The sequence below is a fragment of the Aquarana catesbeiana genome, linkage group LG02 (genome assembly GCF_042186555.1).
Source record: "Aquarana catesbeiana isolate 2022-GZ linkage group LG02, ASM4218655v1, whole genome shotgun sequence".
Classification (NCBI taxonomy): domain Eukaryota; kingdom Metazoa; phylum Chordata; class Amphibia; order Anura; family Ranidae; genus Aquarana; species Aquarana catesbeiana.
The window spans coordinates 55,264,961-55,288,976 of NC_133325.1; the positions used below are offsets into that span (position 1 = coordinate 55,264,961).

The following is a 24,016-nucleotide window of genomic DNA, read 5'->3' on the forward strand; positions in this document are numbered from 1 at the left end:
GAGGGAAGAGCAAGGACCACTGATGTCATTGGTCAGGAGTAAAAAGGTTTGTATGTATTTTTTTTGTTGTTGTTATAATTGTATTAATTGTTTTATAGTGCAGTGGAGGCTCAGGGCAATGAGGCATTGGGTGTGTTTGTTTGTTTTTTTTTTTGTTTTTTTTACATTGATTTTAGCTATAAGGCTGGCCATACACCTTACAAATGAATTGTACAATCCATAATACACACATAGAATATAGAAAATAGAAAACTTCCACTTAAAAAATAGGTTTAATAAGTTAAAAATGACTCAAAGCCTTTTATAACTTCCCTGAACAATCCCATAGAACACCGTTTAGTGGATGTGGCCCCTGTGTGGGTTTGCACACCGCCACAAATTATATGCTGAATAGTTGGCAGGAGCCGGGGACAAACCCAATGACATCATCTGTCTGACCCATCACAGAAATAAAGATAAAAAAGCAATGTGTTTGTCTGTTATACAGCCAGCACAACACAGCTTAACACTCAGATGAAGCTAAACTTGTATATCTGAGTTTAAATGCGTTACGGGAAACAGTAAAAAAGCCCATCCATGTCCCAATGTTATACGGTTATATAATTATAAGAGTCACTATTTTGTGATCCTGTAATTAGTCCTTTAAGTTTCAGGTCTGGGTCCTAAATGCCTGACATCTACACTCTATTATCAAAAATATTGGTACGCCTGCCTTTACACGCACATGAGTTTTAATGTCATCCCAGTCTTAGTCCGTGGGGTTCAATATTAAGTTGGCCCACCCTTTTCAGCTATAACGGCTTCAACTCTTCTGGGAAGGCTGTCCACAAGGTTTAGGAGTGTGTCTATGGGAATGTTTGACCATTCTTCCAAAAGCGCATTTGTGAGGTGTTCTATTGGGTTGAGGTCAGGACTCTGTGCAGGCCAGTCAAGTTCCTCCACCCTAAACTCACTCATCCATGTCTTTATGGACCTTGCTTTGTGCACTGGTCCAAATCATTTGGTGGAGGGGGGGATTATGGTGTGGGGTTGTTTTTCAGGGGTTGGGCTTGGTCCCTTAGTTCCAATGAAGGGAGCTTTTAGGGCGTCGGTATACTAAGACATTTTGGACAATTTCATGTTCCCAACTTTGTGGGAATCATTTGGGGATGGCCGCTTCCTGTTCCAACATGACTGAGTACCAGTGCACAAATCAAGGTCCATAAAGACATGGATGAGCGAGTTTGGGGTGGAGGAACTTGACTGGTCCTGACCTCAACCTGATAGAACACCTTTGGGATGAATTAGAGCAGAGACTGCGAGCCAGGCCTTCTCATCCAACATCCGTGCCTGACCTCACAAATGCTCTTCTGGAAGAATGGTCAAACATTCCCATAGACACACTCCTAAACCTTGTGGACAGCCATCCCAGAAGAGTTGAAGCTGTTATAGCTGAAAAGGGTGGGCCAACTCAATATTGAACCCTACGGACTAAGACTGGGATGTCATTACCCTGGGTTCACATATGTGCGATGCGGGGACCAGCGCGATTCCTGCGCCGGTTCCAGCATCACATCCCTCCTACAGGCAGTTCCAATACTTTTGACAATATAGTGTATTGCTTATTATTCAGCTCTCCCCATCTTCTCTGCTGACAGGTAGAAGCATCTGTGACAAAAGAGACAAAACAAAACCTGCCTTTCTGCAAAAGAAGGCTTTACTAACACTTACAGTGGTTGTAAACCCACTTTGAAAAAAAAAAAAAAAATTAACACCTGCAAGACAAAGGCATAATGAGCTAGTATGCATAGCATACTAGCTCATTATGTAATACTCACCTGAGATCGAAGCCATCACTGCAGTGCCCGTACACAGTCACAGACATCACTCCCGGGGGTTACTTACGATTATCGCGGCTCCAGCGCTGTGATTGGCCGGAGCCGCGATGACGTCACTCCCGCACATGCGCGTGTTAACGGCACACTCACTGAAGCAACGGTGCCATTGCTTCAGTTTGTGTCAGTGCGCGTGTGCCGATGGCGTTGGCACATGCAAATACAGGGGATATCTCCTAAACCGTGCAGGTTTAGGAGATATCCTGGGTAGCTACAGGTAAGCTTTATTATAGGCTTACCTGTAGCACAAAGTGGTCTGTAAGGGTTTACAGCCACTTTTATGGGCCGGTATCGACAGGCTCATGTTTGCTTCACACAGATTTTGCATTCCTATACAAGTGTGCAAATCCCACTTGCAGCGGGTCAATTGCAAGTCAGAAGGAGCTCAACTACAGGTCAATGGATTCTGAATGATCTCCGATGTCATCAACACAAGCCATAAGTCCACTGACACAGGTGCAAATGCGGGCAGTAAAAGGGAGCGGGCGCCATCATATCACCCCCATCAGCAGGGCCCCCATTGTAACAGCATTGCCCGCAACCCATTTCCCTTCATGACTGGCTCAGTGCCTACAGTTGCCTAATAGGAAGGCAGTCCTGGGTGTAAAATGAAGATATGATTGTATACATACTCCATGTATTCTATCAGTGAAGAATGTTGAAGTTTATACACAGTATAAGGGTAACGTATGGGGGAGTTGTAGCCTGTGAAGGAATGTCAAGGTTGGGGGGGGAGGGGGGGGTCTAAGCGTGGACTGAATGACGCAGAACGGTTGTAGATCTTTTGAATTTATTCTCACATTTTATGTCACAATTTCGCGATTTGAGTTTATCTCTACCTATCAGACTTTCCATCCTTCTGTTTTTCCATGGATTTTCCAGTCTCGGGTTTTGATGAAGAATCACCAAGCAGCTAAAGTATATCGCAAATTCCCTCTCTTCCTAGAGAATGAACACACAGCTTCTTCTGACCTGATAAAGACTGCATCTTTTACAGTGATTTTTATTGACGAAAAGTGCTGCCAGAGCCATTTTTGGGTGTATATCTGACAAGTCTGACAAGCTGATTGCTGGCCTAGCTGCCTGATCGATTCCAACTAACAGCCAACAATCAGCTTGCCAGATATACACACAATCCCAATTTCTGTAGCCACCAGAAGTGTGTGTAACCCCCCCCGCTGTCATGTCCGTACGATGTATGGACCTGGCGGTAAAAGGTTTAAAGCCTTCTTTGTCTGTCTGTGGCCCAATTGAGAAGATTATTATCCTATACTTCCTGTTACACCAGGACAGGAAATCGGGGAAGTGGCTGTCACTAGGATTGGAAGGCACAGACAACCAATAAAACATTATCAAACCAATTATGACCTTTCCTCACCCTACTAAACCTGGTAGAAAGTGAGGGTGATCTCTGCTAATGCAATGTGCTGATGCTGACTGAGCACGGTCTGTGCTTGAATTGCTTCCTCCCTGGCCACAGTCACAGGAGCTGGACAGCTCTGAACCTGGAAGTGCTCACAGCTTACCACTTCTGTGTTCACACTACTTAGGGTAGATCAGCGTATGGATGTTTGCTGATCTCCCATTGCTCTTGATTCTGACACCCAGCATGGAAATCCCGGACTCGCAGGAGGTAATGGTAATCCCAGAACTCATGGCGAGAAGGCAAACAGAGGAGTGTGCGGCACCTTACAGTATATGTAGTATATGTTACCAACATCGTGGGTATTATGTTGTGTATGTGTGCACTAAAATTGATTTGAGTGTATTTTTTACTACAAAGATAGATTCAATAAACAAAAGCGCAAATATTGTATGATAAAATTACAACAACCACCATTTCATTCTGCAAGGTCCCTTCTAATAATTTGGGATTTTAGGTGCATTTTTGTGTAAAAAAGAAAAAAAAATCAGCATTTTAGTATGTGTGCAAAACACTTTACATGCAAGATGTATGGGGGGGGGCTCGTATTCTTCCTAGTTGCCCGGCTGCATCTGGGTTCAGTGCTTTTGAATTATGGATCAGGGACAAGCATGTTGTAAATGGATGTAAATAAATCACATACTTACAATTTACCAGGTCAGTGACTGAAGCCAAATCATAAGCATAAAAGCCAGGCAAGTAGCATTCTCAAATGAGAAATTACTGTAGCAATGGCAACTGTCATGGACCAACTGGCACCCAGCCTGGGTGCCCCCACCAAGATACAGCTTGCCCCACTCTGGAACGAAGAACCAGGTATTATAGCTGAGAATTGCACCCAAAAACTAGATGACACTAGCTTAGGTGCAAACTGGAACTGAATTTATTGTAAACCCACACAGAATATATATATATAGCATACAAAATCAAATAAGAGCTTGATCAAATTATCCTAAACAATGCAAACTGTAAACAGTAATATCTTCAGTACATCTCATGAACAGCTAACATAAACATAAACACAGCGCTCAAAATTTCCACTCGCATTTGGAGCCTCATTGTGGTTGGGGTGCCGACACCAGATCAGATGTACGGCTTTCCTCCACCTGGCCCATCAGGTATGGCTCTCCCCCTCCCCCTCCCCCTTCCCTCCCCTACCTTATTTACACAAGTCGGAAAACATGACGGGTTCGGACAAAGGGCGGGACTTTTCAAGTTAAGAAGCAGGTGAGTGGTAAGTAGACAGCAAGGCAGTCCCAGAAATCATTCACCTGCCTTTCACATGAAAAGTCCAGCCCTTTGTTCAGACCTGCCATGCTTCCCGTCTTGTGTGAATTAGATAGGGGAGGGAAGGGGGAGTGCAGCTGTGATCTGTGTTTGAGGGGTATCTGTGATGGAGAAGGGTCTGTGATAGGGGGGATCTGTGATGGGATGGTCTGTGATGGAGAGGGATCTGTGATATGGGGGGGGGGGGGGAATCTGTGATATGGGGGTATCTGTGATGGAGAGGGGTCTGTGATAGGGGGATCTGTGATGGAATGGTCTGTGATGGAGGGGGATCTGTGATGGGATGGTCTGTGATGAGGGGAGTCTGTGTTGGGATGGTCTGTAAAAGGGGGGTCTGTGATGGGGTGGTGTATGATGAGTCAGGCTGTGATGGGTGGCTGTGATGGATTGGTCTGTGATGAGGGGGGTCTCTGATGGGGGGGGTCTGTAATGGGGCAGTCTGTGAGGTAAAAGGGGGGATGTGCTGTGAAGGGGGACTGAGGGCACTGATGTAAAAGGGGAGGGTCTGAGAACACTGATCTAAGGGCTTGTTCACACTTGTGCAGTGCAACATTTAACACTGTAATTTCATGATATAATTGTATAAGGGTGTGTTTAGGGGCGGAATTAGAGGTGGAGCAGGGTAGGGGTTGGGTGGGTGGGGCAACTGGTGGCAGGTAACTCTTAAGGGCTGGATAGTTCAGCCCTAGCTCGGGACTTGAAATTTTGAGCCTTGATAAACACATAAACATCCCACAATGGTTCGGTAACAAGGTAAAGTGGACACAATGCTAGTCACAGCTTTAGAATGATTAGCAGTCAGAAACGATAGGTGACTCAATTAACAATGGGAATTCACACCTAGGAGGTACAGAATAGGGGAATTATACCATGAGAGAAAGACACCTTAGTAAACAGACTCTGAGTCTGGGGGGAAGTTAAAGCAGCCAATGCTGGTTTGGGCACAGAGGCCCCAAATCTGTATCTGGGTTCTCCAGTTCTGTGTGTTTAGGGGAGACATGGACCTGAATCGGAAGCAAAACCACTCCAAAGGTCCCCCAGGCACACACCTCCCAAAGAATAGAGCCCCCTCAAAAGCCAGGGCCCATAGTCAGTAGGCAAGAGGCTACCCTGCAGTCCCCTCCAAAAGCCACTGTCCTGGTTGGGTCTGTCACAGCAACCTAACTAATTCTCTCATAACAGGTGTACTTTAACCCCTTCCCGCTGAGGGAGGGGCAGAATTAGGAGCCAATCAGCTTCTGTTGCACGCACATATGTTATAGGGGAGAGTAGGCAGAGTTGATGACCCATCAATTCATTGCTGCCTCTTCATAGTCCAAACAGCAGGCTGTGGGTGGGGAGGTGACACTTGTTATTTTTTATAACAGAGTGCCATGTCCCCCTCCTGGCTGTGCTGTCTGAACAAGGTCTCTGAATTACAACCATGGCTGAGCAGAATTACAAATGCTTTAGCAGATAAAACAGTTCACATTGGTTTATATTGTTTTTTGCCTGGATCTGTATTATCGGCTTGCTGCAGGCAGGGTAATGAGGACTCCATAAAAGGTAACAGAGGCCATGAGGGTTCCATTCCCGCGCCCTGACGCTTGTTTGGTTTATAATAGTAGAAATATGAAGTCATGCGGCATAACTCTGCCAGGGAATGCACGAAGAGAAGGAAGCAGCTTAATCTATCCGCCACATCCCATAAACAATTCCATCTCTTCCCTTTCTCGCTTGCTTGGCATCTTGCCTCCGCCATTAACCTTTAAAATCTCACTCCACCTAAAATGAAATTTTTGTTTAGGACAAATCACCAGCACAAAGCTTTGTGGCGATTCACAAAATTGTAGAACATTCTGAAACAACGTAAAAATCACTTTTCCTTTTTACATTCATGCAAGTAGACCACGGCGGAAGATCCACACCTTCAATATAAATAGTGGACTCCTTAACAGAAGGCTGCATGGCGCACTTCACTGCCGATACGTATTGCAACTGGCTGCACATAGACTAAAGCCGACCATCACTACTATATTTTCATGTGAATATTTGCGTGAAGATCCTTCGCCAGAGCATTCGACGACAATACAAATTTCTTATGAAAGTCGGGATGAACGTAAGGGAATGTAATTGCACATTGCAATCACGTTCACAGTTAGACTTTTGACTTTCCTTATCACTTCGGTCAAAAACAATCGTTGATTTGACCGCACCAACCATTCGAAAATTGAACTAACGTTTTGAAAATGACCATTATCAAACAAAACTCTACTGGAGTATGGCTAGCTTAACCACTTGAGTGCCAGAAGATTTTACCCCCCTTCATCACCAGGCTTTTTTTGCTGTTGAGCAATGCGCTACTTTTAACTGGTAATTGTGCGGGCATGCAACGCTGCACCCAAATGAAACACAAATAGAGCTTTCTTTTGGTATTTGATCACTGCTGTTTTATTTTTTTATTTTTTTTTTATTATATAAACAGAATAACACAGGACATTGTAAAAAAAAATATATATATATATTTTTACTTTTTGCTATAAAATATATCCAATAAAATTAAAAAAAATTCTTCATAAATTTAGGCTGATGTATTTTGCTACATGTCTTTAGTAAAAAAAAAAAAATCCCAATAAGTGAATATTGATTGGTTTGCAAGAAAATTATAGCATATGCAAACTTTGATGTATATATACTGGAATATTTTATTTATTTATTTATTTTACTGGTAATGGCGGTGATCAGTGACTTATAATGGGACTGTGATAGTGCGGAGGGCAATCTGGGACTAACTGATGCTGGGGAGGAACTGACTACCTGACATGGACATCACCAGTGTGGCACGTACCTGATTGGAGACTGAAATGACGAGGTTGGCCTCTCTAGTATCTCCAGCCCAGGTCCCGATGAAGGTGGAACACAGGGTACAGAGGGACAGGGGGAACACGAGTGCTGGCAGGTGTTGATAGGAGTGCTTGCTGCAGAAGATGCACTCTGGCAGGCTGAAGGAAAATCAAGTCAGGAACAGTAGCTGTGCATGAGATCCAGCCGAAGCTTAAAGGGGCACACCACACAGGCTGCGGGTACCATATGAGAGGCTTGTCAGAGCACCCAGCAGGCTTGAGACAGGAACTCACTGTGATGAGCAGAGCTGATAATGGTGACAGCTGGATACTGGCACTTGAACCAGATGTGAGAGCTGGGAACAACACCGTGGTCACAGGGATAGCCAAGGTCAGCAGCAGGCGGGCAGCGAGGTACCGAGACATAAGACAGAGACGTGGTCAAGAACAGAGCCGGGGTCAGGAACTGGCGACAGAGCAGAGGCAGGATCCAAGTTCAGGTCAGAGGCAAGCAAGGTCAGCAACAAGCAGAGTAACAGCAGGACACAGGGAAGAGCTGAAAGTCTATGACTGTCTACAAGGGCTTTTTTCCAGCGGGAACGCGGAAAAGGGTTAGTGGGGTGTGCTGAAGGATCCAATGATACCAGCTACTGGGGTATCTATTGTTGCTGAAGGGGGGGGAGGATATTATGTTGCTAGTAAGTCAATTGTTGCTGGGAGGGATCTACTGTTATGGGAGAGGTCTATTGTTGCTGGATGCTGGAGAGTCTATTAATGCAGGGGGATCTATTGTTGCTGGGGATCTATTGTTCAAGGAGGGGGTCTGTTGTTGCTGGTGGGGGCTATTGTTCCTGGGGTGGAACTTTTGTTGGGAGGCGGTATTTTGTTGCAAACGGTCTATTGTTGCTGGTGAAATCTGTTATTGTTGGGGGTGTCTATTATCTCTTTTTGCTTTGGGGGGGCTATTGTTGCTGTTGGCTGCATGGGATCCATTTTACTGCTTTTCTTATAATAACTAAATATCATACAGATTACTTAGCACCACAAAATTATACTTGGTTCTTTTTTTTTTTGAAAAGAGGTCGTACTGGTAGGGGGTGGAAACAAGGGGGGAAAAAAAGCACCCCCGTCCATCCCGTATACATATGTACATGGCGATTGCACCACACGTGAGGTGTTGTCATGAACATCGGAATGAGAACAGTACTTCTAAAGCCATAATGCATGATTAACTCTAAACTGATAATCTGTAAAGACTTTTAACCACTTGACAACTGGGCACTTAAACCCCCTTCCTAACCAGACCAATTTTCAGCTTTTGGTGCTCTCACATTTTGAATGACAATTACTCAGTCATGCAACACTGTATCTTTATGAAATTTTTGTCCTTTTTTTCACACAAATAGAGCTTTCTTTTGGTGGTATTTAATCACTGCTGGGTTCTTTATTTTTTGCGCCGTAAAAGAAAAAAGACCGAAAAATCTGTAAAAAAATACATTTTTCTTCATTTCTGTTATAATATTTTGCAAATTAGTAATTTTTCTTCATATATTTTGGCCAAAATTTATACCGCTACATATCTTTGGTAAAAATAACCCAAATCGGTGGATATTATTTGGTCTTTTTGAAAGTTATAGAGTCCAAAAGCTATGGTGCGAATATCTGAAAATTGATCACACCTGAAGTACTGACGGCCTATCTCATTTCTTGAGACCCTAACATGCCAGAAAAGTACAAATACCCCCCAAATGACCCCTTTTTGGAAAGAAGACATTCCAAGGTATTTAGAAAGATGCATGGTGAGTTTTTTGAAGTTGTCATTTTTTCCCACAATTCTTTGCAAAATCAAGGTTTTTTTTTTTTACTTTTTTTTTTTTCCACAAAATTGTCATATTAGCAGGGTATTTCTCACAGACCGTATATGCATACCACAAATTACACCACAAAACACATTCTGCTATTACTCCCGAGTATGGTGATACCACATGTGTGAGACTTTTACACAGCGTGGCCACATACAGAGGCCCAACATGCAGGGGAGCACCTTCAGGCGTTCTGGAGCACCCAGGCCAATTCTGACATTTCTCTCCTACATGTAAAAATCATCATTTATTAGCTAGAAAATTACATAGAACCCCAAAACATTATATATGTTTTTTTAGCAAAGACCCTAGAGAATACAATGGCGGTCGTTGCAACTTTTTATCTCGCACGGTATTTGCGCAGCAATTTTTTTAACACTTTTTTTTGGAAAAAAAACTGTTTTGTGCTTTACAAAAACCAAAACAGTAAAGTTAGCCCAATGTTTTTGCATAATGTGAAAGATGAAGTTACGCCGAGTAAATAGATACCCAACATGTCACCCTTCAAAATTGCAGGCGCTTGTGGAATGGCGCCAAACTTTGCTACTTAAAAATACCCATAGGCGACGCTTTAAAATTTTTTACTGGTTACATGTTTTGAGTTACAGAGGAGGTCTAGGGCCAAAATTATTGCTCTCGCTCTACCGATCGCAGCGATACCTCACATGTGTGGTTTGAACACCGTTTTCATATGTGGGCGGGACTTACGTATGCGTTCGCTTCTGCATGCGAGCACACAGGGACAGGGGCGCTTTAAAATTTTTTTTTTTTTTTTTATTGTTCATTTTACTTTATTTATTTTAGTTTGATCCTTGTAATAGGAATATGGCATGACAGGTCCTCTTTACAGTGAGATATGGGGTCAATAAGACCCCACATCTCACCTCTAGGCTGGGAAGCCTGAAATTAAAAAAAAAAAAAAGATCCTGGCTTCGATCGTAGCGGTGAGTCGGTAGAAGCACCGCAAGGCGGCGGGAAGGGGGGACGTCCCCTCTCGCCTCCCGTAAGAACGATCAAGCAGTGGAACAGCTGCTATGATCGTTCTCATGGTGTAGGGAATCGCCGGCTGAAAAAGCTGATATCTGAATGATGCCTGTAGCTGCAACCATCATTCAGATATCTCCGAACAAAGTCAAGGACGTTGTATGACGGCCGGCGGGCGGGAAGTGGTTAAAACGCTTTTTTTTTTTTTAACACAAAGTTGTCCATTTATACAATATTTCTACCACATAACATGTACATGCCAAAAATGACACCCCAAAATAGATTCTCCTGCTCCTCCTGAGTACGGCGATACCCCATGTGTGAGACTTCCACAGCCTGGCCACATACAGAGGGCGAGTACAGCTGAGCATGGCTCAGCATGGCAGGGTATGGCGGGGTATTGCGGAGTATGGCAGAGTATGGCGGGGTATGGCGGGGTATGGCGGGGTATGGCGGAGTATGGCGGGGTATGGCGGAGTATGGCGGGGTATGGCGGGGTATGGCGGAGTATGGCGGGGTATGGCGGAGTATGGCGGGGTATTGCGGAGTATGGTGGGGTATGGCGGGGGCATGGCAGAGTATGGCGGGGGCATTGCAGAGTATTGTGGGGGCATTGCAGAGTATTGCACAGCATTGCAGAGTATTGCACAGCATTGCAGAGTATTGCACAGCATTGCAGAGTATTGTGGGGGCATTGCAGAGTATTGCACAGCATTGCAGAGTATTGTGGGGGTATTGCAGAGTATTGTGGGGGTATTGCAGAGTATTGTGGGGGTATTGCAGAGTATTGCACAGCATTAGTAGTGAGGGATGGCTGAGCATGGATGGATGGATGTCTCTGTGCAGCGCTGTGGGCACTACACATACAGCCCACAGCGCTGCAGACATCCATCCATCTCCCTCTCCTCCACAGTGTACCGATCGGTACACAGGAGGGGAGGAGAGGAACCGGCGTCATCAGATGACGCCGGTCTGTTTACATGTGATCGCGCCGTCATTTGACGGCTCGATCACATGGTAAACGGCCGCGATCAGCGGCCATTTACCGGGATCCGTGATGCGCCGGGTCCCCTGGACCCGGCGGTCACGGATGTGTTCGGGTGCGCGCCCCAGGGGGCGCGCGAGAGGGGAATTCTGGGAGGACGTCATAGTACGTCCACCCAGAGTTATCCAACCGCCCTGCAGCCGTCATTCGGCTATGGGCCGGTTGGTAAGTGGTTAAAGTGTCACCTATGGACAGTTTTAGGTACTGTAGTAGTACTGTAGTTCAGGGGTGTAACTACAGGGGCCACAAGGATCACAATTTGGACCCAGCCCCATGCTCCAGGGGGCTCGTATGGCTCCACTGTACACCTGGATAGGAAGAGCCACGGGGGTGGCACATAGGGGAACCAATCCTCTCCATTTTCCTCCTGCAGCTGCTGAAAGCCTGCTTCTCCTCCTCCTCCTCCTCCTCCTCCTCCTCCTCCTCCTCTCCCTTCCATAGGCATTTAGAGGCTGCAGGAGGAAAATGGAGGAGTTTTGTTCCTCTATATGCTACCCCTCCTATCCAGGTTACTTGTCTCGGCTGCCCTCTGGCCCTTGTGTGCTCCCCTGGTCACCCCCCCCCCATCAAAACCGATCACTCCTGTGACCATTTATAACGGACGCACAGTAAACTATGCTTTCATTTGTGAATGAATGGTAGGCTCTGTATAGAGTTACTCCTGTCCATTCAATCTGTGCAGCTGATGCTGCAGAGATGGAGATTGAGGCCTGTGTCCCCAAACATCTTTCACTGTCTCAAATATGAAACATCAGAGGTCTATTTACACCCCCTGATATTTCACCAAAGCCCCCCAAACAGGGCTCCTAAAAAAATAGAAAAAAATAAAATTGTAAAGAAATAAAAAATAAATAACTACTGATGCCAGTGGCGGAACTACCAGGGTCACAAAGGTCGCGCTTCTGACCAGGCCCTGTAGTAGAGCCCCAAGATGGCAGGAAGGGGGCCCACTGCGAAACTTGCGAAAAGGTCCTGCTGCGGGATCATGATAGGTCCCTGCAATGTAAGTAAATGTCCCCAGCCTTGGAGGGAAGGGCTCTGGCCAGGGGACAAGGGGGGCCTCCATGGTTTCTTGCACTGGGGCCCTAAAGGTTATAGTTATGCCTCCACTGTAGTTTGTCGCCTTGTAACGGGTGTGCACAATTTGAAATCTTGACATGTTTGTTATCTGCTTGAAGGAACATCATCTTTTTTATTTTACCAAAAAATAGGGTATTCTATTGTTTGTGTGCATTAAAACTTCTTATTAGAGTGTTTTTTCCCTGAAAACTTGCGTTTGAGAAGCAAGGCCTCATCAGAAAATATATATTTGGTGGTTCCAAGTAATTTTCTAGTACAAATGCTGAATTTAACATTTGTATGAACAATGAAAAAAAAGTGATTATCAGACCAAAAAGGAGCACATTCAGTAATAGAAATTCTTAGTTAGGGTTTACTTACAATTGAAAGATGTTTGGGCAATGACCTGTCCCAGTACCTACATATTAAAAGCAGGTATGAATCTACAATAAATTTTGATAAAACACTTGAAATGTATGTAGGTGACTTAAAGAACATTGTTTTTTGTTTTTTTTCTCAACAATTGGAGAAAATCACTGATGGCCTTCTTACCATTGTTTTTCTTTTTGAAGGGCAGACAACATCATGAAGGCCACACAGCCAGAAAGAACGACCCTATTCAAGAAGGAGCTCAATGGCTCTGTCTTTCGAACTCCCTCTCTCATCTACATCAAAGAAGAGAACACATTTTTGGCCTTTGCCGAGAAACGCAGGGGTGAGGACGAAGCCATGGCCGATTTCCTGATGATGAGAAGAGGAATCTACAAGACGGGATATGTCACGGTAGGTCCACAGAAGTTACGTTTTAACCGCTTCCGGACCGCCCACCGCATATATACTGCGGCAGGGCGGCCCGGCTGCGCAAAATCAAGCACCTGTATGTGATTCTTTGCACACGGTGAAGGGAGCGCGTGTGCGCCGCCGGAGTGCCACTCCCGCTGTGATTGGACACAGCGGGAGCCAATCAGCGGATCGGATGGCCGCCTATTGTTCAGTGGAGAGACGGAGCAGCGGTCTGCCTATGAAAACAAGGCAAACCGCTGATCTGTCAGGGAGCAAAAGAGAGGTCTTGTGTTTCAGCCAAGCTGAAACACGGATCTCTCTTTTCCTCCAGTGAATCCGTCCCACCACACCGCTAGTAAGCACCTCCCAGGGACACACTTAATCCTTTCATCGCCCCTGGTGTTAACCCCTTCCCTGACAGTGTCATTTATACTGTGACAGTGTTTTTTTTTTTTTTGTTTTTTTTAGCACTGATTACTGTATTGGTGTCACTGGTCCCCAAAAAGTGTCACTTAATGTCCAATTTGTCCGCCGTAATGTCGCAGTCCCGCTAAAAGTCGCTGATCTCCGCCATTACTAGTAAAAGTATAATTTAAAAATGCCATAAATCTATCCTATAGTTTGTCTACGCTATAACTTTTGTGCAAACCAATCAATTTACGCTTATTGGGATTTTTTTTACCAAAAATATGTAGCAGAATACATATTGGTCTAAATTGATGAATACATTTCCATTTTTTTGTACATTTTTTTTTTTATTGGGAATGTTCTATAGCAGAAAGTAAAAAATATTGTCTTTTTTTTTCAAAATTGTCGGTCTTCTTTTGTTTATAGCGCAAAAAAAAAATGCAGAGGTGATGAAATACCACCAAAAGAAAGCTCTATTTGTGAAAAAAAGGACATACATTCTATTTGGGTACACTGTCGCACGATTGTGCAATTGTCACCGCAGTGCCGTATCGCAATAAATGGCCTGGTCATGAAGGGGGGTAAACCTTCCGGGGCTGAAGTGGTGTTTTGGTATCAAATTCTGGTGGCAAACTAGGCATTACATACAATGTAGCTCCATGCAGCAGCCTCTCCACTTACTTACACAGCCTGTGCAGTCAGGTGACCACAACTCTCAAGTTTCTGAGATGGGGAAAAAGGAACACCTTTTAGCACAGTGTATGAAGATAAAGTTCACAGCCCTTCAACACCCCCAGTTACACAGACTTAAAGACTTGGTTAAACCCATGAATATTTTTTTTTCACCACTCATGGCTTTTATACAGGCTTTTTAAAATATCAAATGCAATAATTTTTTGAAGGTTTATTGTAGTAGAACCCTTTTGGTAGTTAAATGAAAAGTTCACTTCAAAAAAAAATATATATATTTTTTGGAGCCTGTAAGGCATTGCACCAGCGATCAGCCGATAGCTGGTGCCATGCAGGTCTCCTTCAGGTCTGCCAGTGTATCTGTGTGCCTGTACATTCCGGAAGGGCAAGCAGATACAATCTGACAGGAAGAGAGAATGAACTACCAAGGCGCTCTTTCAGTGGCGGTGCGTCCATAAAAGGCGCAGGAGCGCTGCCCCCTCTCTCCTGGCACCGCTCTATCTATGGTCGCCGCTGACACCCCCTATTCAGGTGTCCGGCCCCTTTTCGGGCGCCAGGCACCTAAATTACAGCGGCGGGGGTGTTTTTTGGAAGCACTTGATTATAGGCGCCCAAAAAGGTGAACAGCAGGCACAATGCTGTGCGTTCGCTGTTCACTCAGCAGTGTGTTAGCAAAGCGAATGAAATTCGCTTTGCTAACACTGAACCGCCTCTCAGTCAATCAGGTGCTCGGGTCTGTTACCTGTCACCTGATTGGCTGAAACATCAGGCTCTGTGATTGGACGCCTGATAGAGAGGATGGCAGAAGACATCGAGGAGCGTGCAGGACACAGCCGCTGACCCGCTGCCAGACAGGCAAGTGCCGGGCGATGCACACTTGCAGCATTTGATGGGGCACAGTAGCGGCAATTGATGGGCACACTGGCAGCATTTGATGGGGCACAGTAGCGGCAATTGATGGGCACACTGACAGCAATTGATGGGCACAGTGGCTGCGCTTGATGGGCACGGTGTCTGCGCTTGATGGGCACGGTGTCTGCGCTTGATAGGCACAGTAGCTGCATTTGATGGGCACAGTAGCTGCGCTTGATGGGCACAGTAGCTGCGTTTTGATGGCACAGTGGCTGCAATTGATGGGTTTTTTTTTCAGTTTGTTTGCGTCCCCTCAAAAAAAATTTTGAGCACCAGCCGCCACTGCAGTCATTTCATTGAAAACTTCAAGCCGACAGCAGCAAAGGATCGGACCTTGTAGTTTTCCATTCACAGGACACTCTGAATGAGTGACGCGGCCGGGCAAGCAGGTGAGTGGGCAGAGCCCCGCACTGGCCCCATTTTTTTTAAATTGTGAAAGCTGGGGGGTGGGATCCCCCCTTAGCTATCACCATTTTAAAAAAATGGGGCCATAGCGGGGGAATCAGGGAGGTGCGGGAACCGGTCCGTTCATAACATGTTACACCCTGAATATAAGATTAACATGTAACATGTTACGAAAGGTGAACCTATCCTTTAAACAGACCAAAAGAGGGACAGTTGAGGAGTAGCAGGGACAGAGGGATTTTGCTGACGGACAGTGGGAATTAAAGCATAAGCAACCCTTTGGCGTGGGTCTCAAAAAAAATTATATATATATATATATATATATATATATATATATACACACACACACAATTGTAGCAGTGCTGATAAAGTCTTGTATGCATAGAAACTACTGTTTGGGGCTACAGTATCTTTACATTGTTTTATTTTTTTCTTGCTCCTAGTGGGAAGGTACCCAAACTCTGCATGATCTCTGCCCGAAGAATCACCGTATGATGAACCCTTGTCCTGTCTACGATGAGACAAACCAAGTCCTGTTCTTATTCTTCAACTCCATACCTAGTGGGATGACAGAGAAGCGCATGAGGAAGTGGGGAAACTCCTGTAAACTCTGCTATGTCACCAGCAAGGACTGTGGGAAAACATGGAGCTCAGTGACCAATATAACAGAGGTGCTGAATGACATTGACAACATGGCCACCTTCTTCCTGTCTCCTGGCCATGGCATCCAGACAGATTCGGGAATGATGGTAGTCCCTGCTTACATGTATGTCGCGAAATGCTGGTGTATTCAGTACTGTTGCACAAAATCCCACTCGTTTTACCTTTACAGTAGGGATGGGGGCAACAGGTGGAATGTGTCGGAAAAAATCGACAAGTTTGAGTGTTCCGAATGTCAGATGGCAGAAATAGTCTGTGATGGTAAACAGAAGATGCTCTACTGCAATGCACAAACTCCATCCAAGTACAGGGTGGAAGCATTGACCCTGAATGCTGGTGGTGAATTTAAAATGGCTGACAAAAGTCGAAAGCTGAAAGACACGGGAGACGGAGGATGCTCCGGGAGCATTGTAAGCTTCCCAGGGATTGGCCAACCAGATGAGGAAGAAAGTTACTGGCTTCTATATTCTCACCCTGCCAAGAAAGACCGCAGAGAGCTTGGCATCTTCCTAAATAAATCTCCTCTGACATCAGAAGCTTGGTCCAAGCCGTGGGTGATTCACGATGGCCCAGCAGCTTATTCTGATCTTGCCAAGTGCCATGAGGCCAACACCTTTGCCATCTTATTTGAGAGTGGGACTGTGAATGCTTACGAGGAGATCAATTTTTGTCTTTTCACTGTGGAGGATGTTTTGGAGAACATCAACAAGAAGAAAAGCTTCTTCTCCAGATTTAAGAAATAACTGGAACGATATAAAAACATCTTGTTTTACCCACACTGGTCTTGTAAATTTAGGAAACAATATGTTTTGGACTCATGTCTTATCGAAAGATTCCTCAAGTATTCCTCTTCATGGGCCTTCATGTATTATATTGGTGGTCAACCTTTTTTAAGACATGATGTCAAGTATCCACATGAGGAAAAATCCTAGCTTTCCCATTAAAACTGGCATATTTGATGAATAAACTGAATGCTGCTGGAAACCCCAAAATGTAATTTTGTGTTCTCCACCCATATACTGATTGAAAGCAGAGTAGATGTTAAAATTACCAATGAGGACAGCTGGATGACTACATAAATCCATCATTTAGTGTAACTTGTGATTTTCTTTTTTGGCATATAATGAATACTACTACTATCGTACAGCTATTATCCGACTACCAGCTCCTGATATACAGCAGTTGCAAAATGCAGACATACAAATAATGAAAGATATCTTGAAATATCCCCTTATAATTCACTTATAATGGTTCACGTGATCTCCCATCAACTTGATTTAGTAAGGATTCTCATTCTAAGTAGAAATGGGCTGATAATACTATGGCATCAAAGGTCAAACAGATGTGAGAGGAACTTAAATGGAAACCTAAAAAATGTAATACATGCTTGTATGTACATGTGATGTAAGGAAACCATTAAACAGGGTCTGTAGGTGAAGCAGCAAAATGTATTTGAACGTTTTAAAATAAAGATAGGTAAGACCACCGCCGGGACACAAGGCTTTCCCCGAATGAAGTTGTATTATAATCTGGTCCATTTCCCCTACGGAGATCGGTGCGTTTAGAGAAGTTAAATCAGAACGGGATAATTTAAGAAGTGCACTTTGTTATGAATAGTCCTGAATGTGCGGTATCAGATTAGGGTCCGTGTTATCGTAAGGTGGTTCCCTTAAATTGTACAGCTGGGTATAATATTCTTGAAAAATAGTAGCTATCTTAGCAGGGTCAGAATGATCAACACCCTGGCCATCCTTAATGGCCTTGAAAGCACGGTCCACTCGTAACATGCGAGCTAACATGGTATGAGCTTTATTGCCCTTCCCATAGAATTTCTGGTGAAGACTAAGCATTGGTTTTTCCACCGCTGCCAAATCAAGCTGCTGAAGTTGGGCTCTAATATGGGTAATAGGACAAAGATTGGTAAGGGAGGGAGTTTGGGCCATAGTAGCTTCCAAATGTCTAAGATTACGCTTGTAAAGGTGTATTACATCCTTGAAAAAAAGTAAGCAAATGAATCTAGCTTGCCAGTGTTTAATTCAGTAGGTGACTTCATGCAACCACAGAAGTGAGGGCTGCCATACTGATTGTGCAAGGTTCATGTGTATGACTTGGCTCTGCATTGTGGCCAGATTGAAGACTGTAACTATGCCTTCAGTTGGCTGTAAAGGTGGATTCACGTGGGCATTCAAATTAGATGGTCTGAACTCTTTGCAAACACCAAGTGCAATTGTGCCAGTGTAGCCAAATTCACCTACTCAATAGATGGGGGATGAGCATTAGAGTAGCAGAGCACTGGGCTGTAGGTAAAAGCTGGGCTGTCAAGACACAATAAAAGTCAACAGAGCCAATTGCCCCAATCTAGCTGCATTTATCTAGCCCTTGAAGGGAAGTTGAAGGGCATTTGGTAAAGTCCAGCAAGAATCATCAGGATGCATCATAATGCACATGGATTCGTATTTCATATCTAAAGACCTGAGAAATGACACGGCCTACTTTATGTACTGAACATCCCTATATACGTTGTTTGTGCTGACTGTTTCATAGTGATTGGTCTTCCAGCTGTGGTGTTATGAGACTGCCACCAACTGCCACATTATTTATGGATGATGCTGTCCAAGATCTTGAAGACTTGATTGTTTTAATCACTGGTGATGGAGCCATGGTGGAACAATACCTCATTGGTGCCATAGGAGGTGATCCAAGTCTTAGCGATTTGTCACCGGCAACTGAATCGCTAGTGTGACATAGCCCTTAGTGAACGCTTGCCAACTGCTATACTAAACACCCATTGAATGTCCATTCACTAAACATTTAGAGTTTGAAGCTCAATCAGACATCCAGGTATCTCTGTGGTGGAAGTTCCATTGTTACCCTCAGCAATGAACGAGAGGTGTTTGAAATATGAACTGGACAATATTTTTACATAATGTGATTTATATTACAGTATTTTCTGATTTGTAAATCAATTTTATATGGCTTCATACTAATTATTTCCAGAGCAGTGCTGGCAGTATAATCCTGGAGAAGGATCAAATACTAATAAAAAGCATCTTCTTGTTTTTAAATGATCAACTCTTGGAATAATTAAACACTACCAATTAACACTATCATCTTTTTTTTCCTTTACATTACAGTGGATGTAAAGTCAATGATGAAAATCTCATATAAGGTTTATCTGAATGTAATTTCAAAAGTCATTTTAAATCTGCAGCTTGCATTTAAATAATACCTGGTAATCCTACCATGGAAGTCCTCATTCAGGTACGTCCTACCCTGTTTCCCCGAAAATAAGACCTAGCGTGATTGTCAGTGATGGCTGAAATATAAGCCCTACCCCCCAAATAAGCCCTAGTAAAAGTCCTTGTCGGTCTTATTTTCAGGGTAGGACTTATTTTTGGGGAAAAAGGGTAAGGCTTATTTGGGGGGTAGGGCTTATATTGCAGCCATCACTGACAATCACGCTAGGTCTTATTTTCGGGGAAACAGGGTATGACAATGCTCCCAATTCTTTCTTTCCCTGTCTCCCAGTTCACCTGCATAGTCACCTTTCATATGGGCTTCTGATGGAGACTACAGGTAGCTGCTTCAACATACATTACACAGTTATGGTCCACTGTTGTCACCATCAGGAAACCTGCTTGAGAAACGGCATGCGGCCATCATGGAGTGCATGTCAGTAAGTGGCTGCGGGGAATCAGCACTGAGCTGCAACAAAGGATGAGGTGGAAACAATATTTAATTACAAAACAATAAATAAATTGAGAAGTGTTTGAAGTATCTCCTAGTGCAGTTTTCAATAGAATGTATTTAAAACGCACTTAACTGCATTGCAACGTTTCAGATTCATGTGGCTTAAATCCCCATTTGCAAGTGTGATTACATGTTGGAAACCCAGTGGAGTCTGTGTCCAGGGCCAATCATTTGCAGTTATTCGCTTCATGAGCGATTATATGCGAGCGGCCGCGAATAACTGCAAGAGCTGTCAGCCTCCTATTGCTTTCAATGGGACTGCCGCCTGCAGCTAATCACAAGTGTAAATGGGACCTTAGAGATGTGGAAATCCCATTAACATTTATTTTGATTGTCGGAGGAGAGTGCAAGCCTCTGTGGGGGTGACTGGCAGAGGGATGCTTAGACCACCCACCAATGTCAGGAAAATGTAAGATTTGTGATGCAGACAGGAATGTTAAAGCATAAAAAAGACAGATAGAGCTGAGGACCAGACGCAACAAAAGATCTGATATAGCTTTAGTGCCTTGAAAAAGTATTCATACCCCTTGAAAATGTTTCACATTTTGTCATGTTACAGCCAAAAATGTAAATTTATTTTAGGCTGCTTTCACACTGGGGCGGTAGGGGGAGTCGACGGTAAAACAGCGCTATTTTTAGCGCTGTTTTACCGCGGTATTCGGCCGCTAGCGGTGCGGTTTTAACCCCCCGCTGGCGGCCGAAAAAGGGTTAAAACCACTCGTACAGCGTGGCTATAGCCGCGGTATTGCCGCGGTATAGCCGCGCTGTCGCATTGATTTCAATGGGCAGGAGCGGTTTAGGAGCGGTGAATGCACCGCTCCTTCACCGCTCCAAAGATGCGGCTCGCAGGAGATTTTTTCTTCTCCTGCCAGCGCACCGCTTCAGTGTGAAAGCCCTCGGGCTTTCACACTGAACAAACAGCGGAGGCTGTTTAGGGGCGGTTTGCAGGCGGTATTTTTAGCGCAATAAGGCCTGCAAACCGCCCCAGTGTGAAAGGGGCCTTATTGGGATTTTATGTGATAGACCAACACAAAGTGGCACATAATTATAAAGTGGAAGGAAAATGATAAATGGTTTTCAATTTTTTTTACAAATAAATATGTGAAAAGTGTGGGGTACATTTGTATTCACCCCCCCCGGAGTCAATACTTTGTAGAACCTCCTTTCTCTGAAATTACAGCTGCAAGTCTTTTTGGGGATGTCTCTACCAGCTTTGCACATCTAGAGAGGGACATTTTTGCCCATTCTTCTTTGCAAAATACCTCAAGCTGTGTCAGATTGGATGGAGAGCGTCTGTGAACAGCAGGCCACACCCGCCCCCCACCGTATTCCCCCTAATACAACCATATAGTATGATAACACAAACAAACCTTGTTTGGCAGAAAATGGCCGTGGCACTTTATTGGTTTATCATTTCAGAACCACAACATATATTTATCCAAACTTTGGATGAAATAAAACCATAGCAGGCTTCTGCCCAGTTTTCGGAACTCGAGCAGCTTAAACTTTATTAACCAAAAAACACGTCCCCCCCGGATTCCAGGGTGACCCAACCACACAAAATGCTCATGACAGGGAGGGGGGGAGGGAGCTCTTTCACTCGTAGTCCTGGCTGCTGCAAGAGGAAGAAGAGACCCTCTGCAGCCCTTTTATCACCTCCCAAGGGAAACTTCAGAAAATTCCCTGAAATCCCATTGGATCCGACCTGGATGCCTTCCTTAACATATTTAAAGTACTCCCATCACCATTAACATAAAAATTCATACAATTAACAATTTAAACAAACAGGGTTGGGTGGCCGTCGTCCTAAGAAAGTGGGCTTAAATGATGCGCCCCCTTTTTACATTCTAACACATGAATATGCTTTGATGTAAACCATTCCATTGTAGCTCTGGCTGTATATTTAGGGTCGTTGTCCTGCTGGAAGGTGAACCTCCACCCCAGTCTCAAGTCTTTTGCAGAGTTTTCTTCTAAGATTGCCCTGTATTTGGCTCCATCCATCTTCCCATCAACTTGACCAGCTTCCTTGTGCCTGCTAAAGAAAAGCATCCCCACAACATGATGCTGCCACCACCATGTTTCACGGTGGGGATGGTGTGTTTAGGGTGATGTGCAGTTTTGGATTTCCACCACACATAGCATTTTGCTTTTAGGCTAAAAAGTTCAATTTTGGTCTCATCTGACCAGAGCACCTTCTTCCACATGTTCGCTGTGTCCCCCACATGGCTTCTCGCAAACTGCAAATGGCTGACATGGCTTTCTTTTAACAATGGCTTTCTTCTTGCCACTCTTCCATAAAGGTCAGATTTGTGGAGTGCATGGCTAATAGTTGTCCTGTGGACAGATTCTCCCACCTGAGCTGTGGATCTCTGCAGCTCCTCCAGACTTACCATGGACCTCTTGGCTGCTTCTCTGATTAATGCTCTCCTTGCCTGGCCTGTCAGTTTAGGTGGACGGCCATGTCTTGGTAAGTTTGCAGTTGTGCCATACTCTTTCCATTTTCGGATGATGGATGGAACAGTGCTCTGTGAGAGGTTCAAAGCTTGGGATATTTTTTTATAACCTAACCCTGCTTTAAACTTCTCCACAACTTTATCCCTGACCTGTCTGGTGTGTTCCTTGGCCTTCATGATGTTGTTTGTTCACTAAGGTTCTCTAACAAACCTCTGAGGGCTGCACAGAACAGCTGTATTTATACTGAGATTAAATTACACACAGGTGGACTCTATTTACTAATTAAATGACTTCTGAAGACAATTGGTTCCACTAGATTTTAGTTAGGTGTAGCAGAGTAAAGGGGGCTGAATACAAATGCACGCCACACTTTTCAGAAATTTATTTGTAAAAAAGTTTGAAAACCATTTATCATTTTCCTTCCACTTCACAATTATGTGCCACTTTGTGTTGGTCTATCACATAAAATCCCAATAAAATACATTTACGTTTTTGGTTGTAACATGCCAAAATGTGGAAAATTTCAAGCGGTCAGAATACTTTTTCAAGGCACTGTAGATCCCCGAAGCCTGACCTGCAACCCTTTGGCGCTGGGGGGGGGTTTACTAAAACGGGTGCACACAGGTTCTGGTGCAACCGTGCAAAGTAACCAATCAGCTTCCAGGTATTTTTGTCAAAGTTTAATTGAACAAGCTGAAGTTAGAAGCTGATTGGGCACAGCTGCACCAGATTCTGGGTGCCCCCCTTTTAGTAAATATTTTCCATTGTGTGGCCCTCCGGCTCTAGCCAGGCTTCTGCTAGCTAAATGGTTTGGTCTATTTTTTTTCACACTTTCTTTTTGCTGCTCATTCCTTTTTTTTTCTCTTTATGTTATATCTATCCTCTGATCTTACTGCTGAGAGGAATATCAAATATGACCCCAATCATTTTTAAGGGGGCTGTAGGGAGTACCAGAATGGAAACATCGATATGTAAAGGGGATGTAACAGATGTCATCTCTAGCACTATCATGGAACATGTCCCCCAGTCAGGGTTCACAAACGGCTGTAAAATTACGGAGTTTGTAAAACAAAATAAATAAAATAAAAGGCACTTTTCTCCCGTCTGTAATTGTCCATGGACAGGGAAAAGTGCCTGCTAAAATGCTGGCTCTGGACAGTGCATAATCAATTCCAGAGGCAGCCGATTATTAATTAGCTGAGCTTGGTCTTGGCTCGGCCTAAGCTTGGATGGAGGGGGTCTGGATGCACAGTGACATCATGGCAATTGGTGCTTTTTTTCACAACAGCCTGAGCTTGCCTTCTGTGCCATGCAAAGATTTAGACAATTTACTGCTATAGGGGGGTCAACATGTGACTGCTCCACGCCACAGAATGACTGCCCTACCCACAAAGTCTATGGGACAGACAGTCAGTCACATTGTGGGGGTGACTGATGTAAGGGGAGGCTGGCACTGATGTAAGGGTGAGCGAGTATCCTCTGATGTAAAGGGGAAGACTGTGGACTCTGGTTTATACGAGCTATTATTTTTAAAAAATCCTGACTCGGTTTATGAGCATTGTCTCGCAAAATGAGCATGATTCAAGCCTCTGGGGTGT

At 44.3% G+C, this 24,016-nt stretch overlaps 1 protein-coding gene across 2 annotated transcripts in view; it reads left to right on the plus strand.

The window, feature by feature from the left end:
• Window positions 1-19,321, plus strand: part of LOC141126885 (sialidase-3-like) — a 32,012-nt gene extending 12,691 nt beyond the window's left edge. The window contains exons 2-3 of one of the 2 annotated variants that reach the window (XM_073612923.1): window positions 12,934-13,139; window positions 15,998-19,321. In XM_073612923.1, the coding sequence (XP_073469024.1) occupies window positions 12,942-13,139; window positions 15,998-16,957 (1,158 nt within the window). In that variant the 5' untranslated portion in view covers window positions 12,934-12,941 and the 3' untranslated portion in view covers window positions 16,958-19,321. Of the gene's footprint in view, window positions 1-12,928; window positions 13,140-15,997 lie in introns of both variants that reach the window. The other variant, XM_073612922.1, reaches the window with a different exon arrangement.
• Window positions 19,322-24,016: the final 4,695 nt, after the last annotated feature.